This window comes from Bidens hawaiensis, unplaced genomic scaffold (assembly GCF_021521415.1).
Source record: "Bidens hawaiensis isolate Kalapana, Puna unplaced genomic scaffold, B.hawaiensis_p1.1 tig00052509_1, whole genome shotgun sequence".
In the NCBI taxonomy this organism is placed as follows: Eukaryota; Viridiplantae; Streptophyta; class Magnoliopsida; order Asterales; family Asteraceae; genus Bidens; species Bidens hawaiensis.
The window spans coordinates 89,918-101,781 of record NW_027499447.1 but is presented as its reverse complement, the minus strand read 5'-3'; the positions used below and the strand labels follow the sequence as shown (position 1 = coordinate 101,781).

Below are 11,864 nucleotides of genomic sequence, written 5' to 3'. Positions count from 1 at the left end.
CATAAAAACTTTATTTAATAAAAAACATCACATGTCTTCATATGCCAGCTTCTTATTCTTCTACCATGTGTCGTTCTCAAGTTTCCTCATCCTACTCACATGCGTGCATACTAAAAGTCATCTACGTAAAGTGAGTTCTAGTTAATCAGGCAACATACATTACATTCATATACTTACATAAATATGTATTCGAAGATACATATTTTCATCTTTCCTTACATACTTACATACTTTCATTCTTTCTTTCATACTTACATACATACTTTTATTCATGCATATATGTTTTAAAGAGCATTCCGCCCTAAAACCTTCGCATATATTATTAGGGTATGTTCCCTACATTCGCAGATATAATTAGGGTATGTTCCCTACATTCGCAAATATTATTAGGGTTTGTTCCCTCTTAACCATACCTTCCATCCGTCCTATAACCATACCTTTCTTTATATAATCATACTTTCGTACATACTCATTTCATTACATACTTTTATACATAAATATTTCATACTAGGCATACTACACATTACTTTCCCTGGCGATACGTGCAATATCGAAGATCGTTCACGCACCGACAAGCATTCATTCATAACATTCGTACATACTATCACATCAATCGTTATAGCATACACTTACCATTTAAGGTAAGTGTATTAATGTTCACACTGAGTATGCACACAGCCCTAAAAACATAACAAGAAGTGGAGCTAGAAACTCAACTGAGTGCGGCTATGTGTATAACAATTACGCATATCAATTAACTACTTCTAACTAGGGGTGGAAATCTTGACCCAAACTCTTTCAAATGAGTCAATTTGAGTTGTTTTAAAAGTTAAATGAGTTGGTTTGGGTAAAAGGTTTTAACTAAATGGGTCAAAATGAGTCATTTGAAATTCCATACTTTTATTTTCGGGTTAAAATGGGTCGACAAGTTCAAAGAAATGGGTCGATGTGGGTTAGTGTCCTAAGGAAATGTGTCAGGTTACGGATCAGAACGGGTTTTCGTACAAGACAGGTTTCGGCACGAAACGGATTTCAGATTGGAACGGGTTCGGTTCAGGTTTCAAGCCAACACGAGTTTTCACCGGTGACGTGTTGGGTTTTGGTTTCTTTTGTTTCTTTCTGGTCGATTCCGGACTCGTTTTAGTTCGATTTTTCAGTTTTGTTTTTGTTCGGTTTGAATTCTTTTAGTTTCGTCTTGATTGATTTTTTCGATTTCGATTGATGTGGTCCGGTTTTGGCTTTTTGTTTCTTTGTTTCACTTTCGTCGATTTTTTCGGTTTCGGTTCGATTCTATTTGGGTTTTTTTTTTATGGAACGAGGACAACGTAGGAAACATTTTAGTGTTTTTATTTTTTTGTTTATGATTTATATTTTGAGTTATAATTTTTTTATTATTATTTTTGAATTTTTTTTTGAGGGTTTTTAATCTTAATAGAAAACCCCTAAAAAAATTCAAAAAAAATAATAAAAAAATCATAACTTAAAATATAAATAAAAAACGAAAAATCTAAAAAAACTAATATGTTTCCGCCATTATTATCATTCACAAAAAAAAACATTCAAAACCCGGTTCGACCCTAACCTGTTTTGACCTAAACCAAAACAACCTTTTTTTAATTGACCCGTTTTGACCCAAACTCATTATGACTCATACTCGTTTTGACCCATGACTCATTTCAACCCATGACTCGTTCGACCCAACTCAACCCATTTGCCACCTCTACTTCTAACTATATCGTACTTCTAAGTTATGGTAACCCCTAACTATGGGGGTCCGGGGGCAGCACCCCTGGTAGCAGGGTCTAGGGGCGGCAGCCCCTAGCAGGGTCCAAGGAGCTGAGCCTCTGGCTGGGGTTAATGAAAAATTTATTTTCATTAACTGCCTTAACACAAATTTCATTAGAATTCTTAAATTATTATTTTATTCTCTAATTCATTCGTTATGAAGAATGGGTTCTGGTTAAGCATCATTTGCTATCATAACGAATGGCTTGATCTGAGACGAATGAGTGCATAATGAATAGCTAAGGCCATTCGTGCTTTCTATAAGACGAATGAGGGCTCATTCGTTACAAGAGCATGCAAGCGTATCTTATAGCGAATGGCTTTATTCGATGTCTTAATATGGCGAATAGGAGATAACAAATGACGAATGCCATTCGTTAATTCTGTAAAACGAATGAGAGGTTCATTCGTTATCAAAGACATGCGAATGGATCCTTATTCATTATGACCGTTTAACGAATGACCGGCGACTCGTTTAGCATAGCGAATGAGCATCAGTTCTTATCCAATCTTTGACTCAGGGGTCAAAGTCAAAATCGTCAAGAACATATATGGGTCAACTTGAACCAGATCTGTGATTAAACTTCATATCGCGATGAAACAACACAAACTTAGTATCATTGAACTCGTATTCCCAGCGCCAACAAACCCCAATCAACCCAACATCCAAACATCGGGTTTAAAATGTGTATTTGATTCATATATAATGCGGCTTCTTCATACTAACAAGTAACCCATTATACGTTAACGAATTTTAACAGGATTCATTTCGTTTGGTTCGTTTTGACCATATTCGTATAGATCTAGGATTACTAAACGAACCGAACGAGTTTTCGTTATATACGTCCCTTTAAACGAATCTCTTTACAAACACGATCTAGTCTTGATGTAGGTTTTGTTTGTCACGATGTTCTACCACCAACGAGCTAGGGTTTTCACCTTCGGATCTTGGCTCGGGATATAGGAGGGTGTGTGTGTTTTTGAAGTTGTAGGCTATGATGTAGATATGAATAAAAATGGAAAGGATTAGGGTTTAAGGAGTATTTATACTCCCTTAAGCCCATGGACCTAAGGCCCATTACCATCTCTTATTCCATCTTTTAATATCCAAGTCCACCCTCTTATAGTTTATTTATCTAAACGGATACACGACACGTTATTGAATAAACAAAATTTCTTCTATTATTATCATCAAAAGTTGGATGTTACATATACCACTTGAGAAACCACGTCTGGATTCAATCCGAATGATCTAGTCTTCGATATAATCATGTTATGGATCAATAACGTTAATTGTGTGTAATGCGTGTGTTGAGAGAGAATTTTGACAGAGTAACGAGGCAATTCGTGATTATATAAGAACTCTGTTAATTACAATAAGTTACATGGGGTATATATAGGAGATGGGTCTTTCGTTAAACATGCCTAACGAATGAGTCTCCCATTCGCTAAGTCATTCGTAATACATATCATAACGAATGACAATACATACGTTAGCAGACATTCCTTAAACAACCTTAATGAATGAGGAACAAAACACGCGGACTCATTCTTTATTATAACTCTAACGAATGAGTCTTACATTATTTTACCAAAATACCCCTATAGATTAAACTATTCTTCAATATATGTTAAACAAAGACCGAGACGACAAACGATGTATCAACATTTGTTTAGAATAATCATCTACACTTTTTTAACTCAGCGTTACAAAATTTAAATAAAATATATTCAACGCTTTATCGATCACCAAATCCGTTATAAACCTATAAAGTCATGTTTTGTTCGTTTTTATGAGTAGTTTATTTATTTAGTTGTACTTCTAAAATTAGGACATATCTTTAGGACTTCTCGTGAAACTAACTAGTCCGCTTTACTTGTCTTCTCAAAACTGCCTATTTCTATTTTAAGGTAAGTAGTCACATCCCCTTTTTCCTATTTTTGTTTTGGGGAGGCATTATGCGTACTATAAAGAGATTTACTCTATAAAATAGTAATCAAGTTTTGAAATTGTTCCAATCAGGTTACTTATAAAATATTTTGTTTCAATCATGTCACTAAAGTTTCCTTTGTGTTCCAGTCCTAGATATTTTACATGGATAACATGTTATATTGGTTTGCAAAAATATCTAGGATTAGAACACAAAGGAAACTTTAGTGACCTAATTGGAACACAATATTTTAAAAGTGACCTATTTAGAATAATTACAAAACTTGGTTACTATTCTATATAGTAATCCTAACTATAAACTACTATTATTATATTATTTCATTCAAACAAAATTCTCTTATTTCGGTGGTTGTGATATCTCTCGATTAATTGTTGATTTCTATATAAGTTATGTGTTTACTGCTTTTATGGTTGGTTGGTATCACATCCTCATAGTATGATCATACGTTGTCCGAGTAGACATGTCTGAATCTTGTGGCATGTTCAAAAAGACACAATTATTGGTTGCGAACTTATCCGAGTAAACACGTACGAATCTAGTGGCATGCTGAAAAGACACATCTATTTTGTTTATGTTAATTGATGCAACTCGCTAACGCAGGGAATTGTTTTATTTGCCGTCAATATTATTATTATTATTATTATTATTATTATTATTATTATTATTATTATTATTATTATTATTATTATTATTACACCAAACTGTGAATAACTCATTGTTGACAAATTATTTTTTTGCATATTACAGGTTGTTATTTCACATAGTTTGAAGTGGTGAACTTAGATTGGACTTTAGGGTAATTAATACGAATTAGAACAATTGTTATATATTTTCTTTTAACTTTTAAATTTTTTGTGTACAATTGTTTTCGAATGAATAAAATTTAAATATTGACAATTATTATTATTTTATTGTATTTGAGCTATGATACAAATATTGTCGCGCCTCAACATGTTCTGTCTTTAGGTTTGGATGTGACAGGCGGGGTACATTTCAGCCACAACATCAACATGTTAACCCATATGGTTGCGAAGGATCATTGGAGATCTATGATATCATTTATTCTGACAACATGTTAGCAATTAACCTGAGTAAGAATTCAATTCTTCATAGTCGCAATAAACATATTGAACTCAAACACCATTTTACCTGAGAAATGGTGACACGAGAACAGGTTGGCTTGAGCATTGAAATACTAATGAACAGTTGGCCGACATTCTAACAAAGGCACGATCAAGAGAAAAAATTGTGTACTTCAGACACCTTCTATGAGTTATGGAGTTTGCATCGGGGGGGGGGGGGTGTCAAATAATTATACAAACTTATACAGCATGTGATTCATTATCCAGTCCTATTTTTCAGTTTCTATGACTTTGAATAAGAGTCATTGGCTCAGTTATGTTAGTACCGAGTCTTATGGGTAGAGCCATTGCTCACCTCTTTTACATTTGTTTTTGTTTTCTATTTAAGTGGCTTGTATGCTCTCATCTTATGTACGCTCCTTTTTTTAATCCCTTAATCAAAATTAGTGAATCGTTTGCTGCTAATCGATTCTTTTACTTAATCGTTGTTGCTCATATATTTGTGGATTATTGGTTGATTAATAAATATGATTTGTGACACATCCACAAGACTCAATTCATTTTAGCTTGTCGATGGACATATTCTCTATTTGTGTTATGCTCCTAACACTATTTTTTAGTTTTTCAAAATATCCATCTTAAACTTATAGTACAAGTTTTTAGCATATAGTAGAAGCTAAAACTAAGGCATACGACTAATTCACAAGTGGTGGCCAATCACCACACCACACAAATGTCCCGACAAGACAGCCACTTGTTGAGTAAGAGAGAGAGTAGTGTGTGATATATACATATATAGAGAGAGAAGAACTAAAGTCGAAGAAGAAGAATTGAGAAAGATGAGTGAGAGAAGGATCGGAGTAGCGGTAGATTTCTCGGTGGGGAGCCTAGCAGCGTTGCAATGGGCAATCGACAACGTTGTGAGGAAAGGAGATCACCTTATCCTCCTCACCATCCGCCCCGATGCCTACGATCAGACCGAGGTCCAGCTCTGGGAAGCCACAGGATCTCGTAAGTTGCTTTGCTTCATCGATCATGTGTGTTTACGTACTATATATATATATATATTCATTCTAATTCTATATTTCTGCTTTCAGCTTTGATCCCCTTGGCCGAGCTTAAGGACCCCAATATCATGAAGAAATACGGGACCACGCCTGATGCCGAAACACTAGATGTCGTTAGTTCCGCCGCAACACAAAAAGAGGTAACTAAGTTTTCCCTCCTATATATTCATTCTCGTAGTATATGATTAAATATTTATTATTTGTAGGTCGTTGTTCTCATGAAAATATTCTGGGGAGATCCCCGAGAGAAACTATGTGAGGCCGTCGATAGTGTTCCGATAGACTATCTCGTTATAGGGAACCGCGGGCTTGGCAAGTTGAAGAGGGCTATTATGGGCAGTGTGAGCAACTATGTCGTGAATCAGAGTTCTTGCCCGGTGACGGTCGTGAAGCATGCTTGATGTCATCATAGCTGCTATGATGTGATCTAAGTCTACCAACCAAGTTTGTAGTGAATAATCCCTCATGTGGAGTTTCCTTTAGTTATTTGTCTTGGAACTAAAACATTTTCAACCTTTATAACTTCATTGTTTCTCCATGGTTTCTTTCATTTTCACTTTGGAGTGTTTCTCTTGTGATTACTAGCTCAACAAGTAAGATAGTATCTTTTTTGTTTCGTACGTGGTCGTGTTGAGGACCCGTGTAATCCGATCTGCCATAACCACAAATATCTAAATCGCTTTAAATCCGACCACGGGATTATCTAAATCGGTCCATGGTTGGATTTTTAAAAAGAATCTAGTCTCCCGACTTTTTAATTTTCGGTTTATCAAAAGATTTTAGTTTGTGGTTTATATCGAATAAAAACCATACCAGTAAGGACTACGCTTTGAAATTGTGCAAAACCTAGCAAACGATTTGTCTATAATCATTAATCGTCAAAACCAAACTGTTAAACCACACGCCCACAAGATCTCGTCGATTTGGCTGATTTGACCAACATGAACAGATTTGTTTGTAATTATCCAAAACCTAGTTAGCAGTTCGACTCAAAATTTTCATCAAAACTGGTTAACCGACCGAACCAAACCTTTGAACAACCCTACTTGTAAGTAGACTTGTGAGTTGGGCTTATTATATTACAAAATGGCAGAGTCAACATCCAATGTACAGGTGTACTAGACGTCATAACGGTTGCGGTTCCAGTTCTAGTCAACAAGTCAATTACCGGGTAACGGTGGAACCAGGTAGGGCATCGAACCAGTTCTTGGAAAATGAAGTGATGACAATACCGAATTCGGGTCCCTAAACCTTTTTTCTTTTACACCTCAAATCCGATGTACCGCTTATTTGTGACCTCTAGCTAGTAGACCTGTAGTTGTATGTTATGTTATGGCAAGAGTTAATATTTAAGGTTCGACATGATATATACAAGCTTCCATCTTATTTGTGTTAACTTTTTTTGTTATAAATGCAAACCGGGAAACCATAAAGATGCCAAATTGTTGGAAACATAATAGATCTTTTTAATGTTGAATAGTTTGGTTTTCCTATACAATGATTTTGGCTACCAAAGGTCTGGTCTAAAAAGTGTTGACCAGACTTTCTAAATCAGTAATAACTGATCAGCAAGTTGGTTTGACTCATTCGGCTATCACACAGTATAGAGGTAGGGTAATAACAGGACTGATGGAAACAAACCATAACTTCAACTTTTCACATCAAAGAGCATACGACAGATAACTGAAAAGGTTACGAGCCAACATATCCAAAGATACAACTTCCATTACACAACAAGCAAGTCACGATAACATTAAAGACCTTCACCATCAGCTGTTGCTGATATATAACTATATATACTAAAACATTTTCTCATGTACAATATTATTACCCCTGTCATTAAGTCAAATCATAACTGAAACATAACGACAGATAACTGAAAATATTATAAGCCAAACTATAGGCAAATAAATGTCAAATTTCAAGATTCGTCCATGAAAACCGCACCATGTCCACTTGCTTTCATGAACTTCTTCAACAGAAGCACCATAATAGCAATAGCAAGTCCAACAGCCGCCCACGTAAACAAACGGTCATCAGCAGGTTTCTGAACCCTCACCACCTGCTGCTGGCGTGGCTCCACTGTACGTACAGAAGATACTGCAGAAGGTACAGCATTAGCTACCTGCATTGACACCTTTGGCACGTCTGGTTCTGTAACTTCTTCACCAACAACTTCATGGTTTTCTTCAACCTCTTGTTCTTCATGTTCAGTTATCTCAGTGATGGTATCTTCAGGACTCGCAGGAGCTTCTTCACCTGCCGCCACGTCACTGGCGGCAGGCGCTGGCTGCTCTAAAGCGTCTTCAGAACTCGGTTGAGAGACTAGAGGCGCCTTGCTGATCATATATTCATGAATCTGAATAATCACAAGGTGTTAACAAACAATCTTGAAAAGGTCAACTTTGAATAATATTTGCAAGGGCAAATACTATAAAAAAAACCAACACAGTTTCTGTAATTTTCTCGTAAAGTCTCAAACAACTTTTTGCACATAAAAAACTAACATACTTTCTGTTTATCCTTGTAAAAATCCCTTAACAATATTTTGCACATAAATAACCAACATATTTTCTGTCTTTATCATTTAAATCCCTTAACATGTTAAATTTGAAAAATATCTCTCTTAGTTATGATTGAATGAAAATATTATATAAATTACATTATAATAGCGATAAAACAATTTGTTTAGATAATTTTCAACAATTTTATATTTACACAATTCATTTCAAATGTTTTTAGTTTTTTTATTTTATTTTGTTATGTCATCCAAACTCATATATTTTGATTACATTTATTTAGAAAAATTATAAAATTAAAAAATAGAGAAGAAAAAACAAAAATTGAACCGACTTTCCTTTCCACATGTATTGTAAATGATTCACAATTTTGTTTAAGAGACTTTTATGAGAGGAGAAAGAAAGTAAATTGTTTTTTTATGTGCGGAAAATTGTTAAGGAACAATATGAGAAAATCCTTATGTTGGCTTTTATAGTATTTGACATATTTGTAACTAAAAAGTTAAATAAGAGTAATTAAAATAAGACCTCATCAATGAGCTTTTGACGATCCGGGGTACCAAATTTAGGGGCTGCTTCACGTGAATTAATGGCAAGAGCACGCCTTTCGTCTTTCTTATAATCCAATGATCCCAACGCGCCATTCGGGTTGGTGGGCATAAATGCAATAAGTGCTGTTAAAGCAGTTCGAACTGCAAGAGAAACATATGTCAGTTATAACAAACATAAAATAATCATTTATACAAGAAAGAAAATAGATAAGAAGAAATACTATTTACCACTCCACGATGGCTGCCAATGCTCAGGATGGTGATTTGAGATGCTTAAACATATCTTGGTTTGAGTTTCAAAACGTCCATTCGGCTGTAACAATAATGATTGGGTTAATCTGGTATACAAAATAATAAATATACAAAATCAATAGGTTAAGAAGAAAACAATACCGTCAACAACATAAATGATGGTGGTTTGAACGGGTACTCTGAAGGCAACTGAATCCGACCATGATAGATTCCTCCTTCAAATTCAGTATCACTTGGTCCCCTGATCGCAAATTGCCATTCAAATATATTTTCCTACAAAATTAATGCATAACCAGATTACTGAATTAGTAATCGGTAATATATTTTCTACCTTTAGCTTATAAACAAAACATTCATTTCATACTCCCTACAAAACTCAAGCTATTTATATATTCTACTTATCAGCGTGCCACCTTAATTATAATACTTTGATATTTCCTAAAACAAATTTTTTAGTTAAATTTACCTATTTACCACCACTTAACGGTGAAACAGAAGCTAATTATGCCTCATTTGAAAAACTCTCAGTTTGATATGGAAATTCAAACAAACGTATTGATAGAATAAAAAAATTGGGGTCATTTTTTAAACTTTCTGCTTTGAAATTTATCATTTCATAGTATAATCGAAACAAAATACAAAGTAAAATCCTAAAAATCCCCAATTTTGATGCTCAAAAGTCATAAAAATGTTGAATTTTATGCAAATATGAGAGCAATTGAACATCGACCCAGATATTATTCAAGACTAATAAATCAAACCAACCCAGATGTAGAGTTTTTAAGCCAATAAGAAAATTGAAGCGCAATTAGAAGAATTACCTCAAGAGGGAGGCTCATGAAATCATCAGAGGGGTTGGATTGCATCTCTTTGACCTCCTGAAGAATCCTCTTGACGGATGGATTCTTCATGTTGTACTTGTCACCCATTTTTCAGATTCAAGAAAGAATGGATCTGGGTGAGATTTGAATTGGGGAAAACTGGTTTTCAAGGGAGGTGGTGTTGTTATCTCATGACGACGTGGTATTTCTACATGTGGGTGTTTGGTACTTGGTTTTCGACACAACCAAGTACATCATGGTTTCGGACCATCACCATAGCCCACGTTATCCCTATGTAGGTATTGGGGGCTTTAAACTAAAACTTTAAAGATGTCCTTCTATGGTGAGGGTAGAGGTGTATAAACCGGCTTAAAACTTAAAACCGCTTCGTTTTGATCAACAAAAGACAAAATTGGTTTATGATCGATTTCGGTTTGGGTTGAAACCGGTTTCTTACCATGTTACGATCGGTTTCGGTTCGGGTTTTGATCGGTTTTTGTCCGGTTTTGGTCGGTTTTGGTTCAGTTAACTGGTTTGAAACCGGTTTTGGTAGAGAAAACCAGTGGCGGATCCAGGAATCTATTTTGCAAATGACTACTCTGTGATTATCTTTAAACTCGCCAACGACCGGAACCTTGAACTAGTCAACTGACATTAATTGGTCCTCTTATCAGGTAATTGATTCATGCTTCTTGCACGTCCTTATGTAAGCCCTCTCTCAAATCACATTAACTTAATACAATTATCGATCAATTTAGGGATTTTATTTCTAGGGTTTATGAGGATTTGGGGTTTATTCAAACTTCTATTATAAAAATATTTAAAACCAATTTACATATAACTTAGTCACTAGCAGCGGTGGTTTGTCCATTCCGTGTCAAAGCTTTGCTAATTCCATAGGTGCGGGTTCGAGTCACGGTCACCTCTATAAATTTTTGAGTTTATGAAAAAAAAACTGAAATTACTGGTTTACCCCCGACTTAACGGACAAAAATAGACGGAGTTAGAAAAAATACTAAAATGGCAAGTTTTAGAAACATGAAGTAGTCATTTGCAAAAAATCAAAAACGGTACTAAATTTGCGTAACTGAACAAACCACAGTTACTAAAATGGCACTTAATTCATCAATGTATATTAAAAAATTTTCTGCTCGTCCAAGGCGGATCGGGTCGGGTCACATAATAAAAAGATAAAAATTTAATTATAAACACATAAAAAATCGTCAATCACCAGACTGACCTAGATGACAGGGCCTTGGGCCCAAGTTGCAAAAATACACTAACTTGCATATGCAATATAATAAGAATAAAGTTTATGCATCACTTAATAAAATATATACAAGTTATTCATAAAATAATATTTATAATACATTTAATAATGGATAAAATACATATTATATAAATTCGTAAAATTATAAAGTTGAATAGTAGTATACTTGAAATCAAAATGATGATTACTTACACTTTAAATTTAAATTGATGTTGAGCCTTGATTAGATTCAAATCACATAAAAAAAGACTATGTAATTAAAGACTATTGATATCGTTTGGGTGACATAAACTCTTAACGGGAAGCTCATTATATATATGTTTACATTATTAACGTATATTAACTTTTTACTAATTTTTAAAATTATTGAGTAGGATAATATAGTAAAAAGTCAAGTAATCAATATTATCACTTTATTTTTTCCTTTATTTTGAAGTATAAAGAATATTATTAATTTTTCACATCTTTCATTGAAATAACAAGAAAAAAGAAATCTTAAGTACTTGTAAATTAAATTACCCTATATTTTACATCTATGCTAACCTACATAAAAAAACAAAATAGT

The 11,864-nt window shown here is 34.4% G+C and overlaps 2 protein-coding genes across 2 annotated transcripts; one reads left to right on the top strand and one right to left on the bottom strand.

Moving 5' to 3' along the window:
* The first annotated feature begins 5,643 nt into the window (after positions 1-5,643).
* Positions 5,644-6,389, top strand: LOC143599674 (universal stress protein PHOS32-like). Its single transcript, XM_077077577.1, has 3 exons — positions 5,644-5,830; positions 5,917-6,026; positions 6,093-6,389. The coding sequence occupies exons 1-3, from the start codon at positions 5,659-5,661 to the stop codon at positions 6,285-6,287; spliced, it is 477 nt and encodes a 158-aa protein (XP_076933692.1). The 5' UTR covers positions 5,644-5,658; the 3' UTR covers positions 6,288-6,389.
* Positions 6,390-7,513: 1,124 nt separating this feature from the next.
* LOC143599677 (ubiquitin-conjugating enzyme E2 32-like) lies at positions 7,514-10,168 on the bottom strand. The gene is made up of 5 exons (XM_077077582.1): positions 10,030-10,168; positions 9,350-9,481; positions 9,185-9,269; positions 8,934-9,097; positions 7,514-8,245 (listed from the first exon to the last, which is right to left on the bottom strand). The coding sequence occupies exons 1-5, from the start codon at positions 10,135-10,137 to the stop codon at positions 7,808-7,810; spliced, it is 927 nt and encodes a 308-aa protein (XP_076933697.1). The 5' UTR covers positions 10,138-10,168; the 3' UTR covers positions 7,514-7,807.
* Between the last annotated feature and the right edge of the window lie 1,696 nt (positions 10,169-11,864).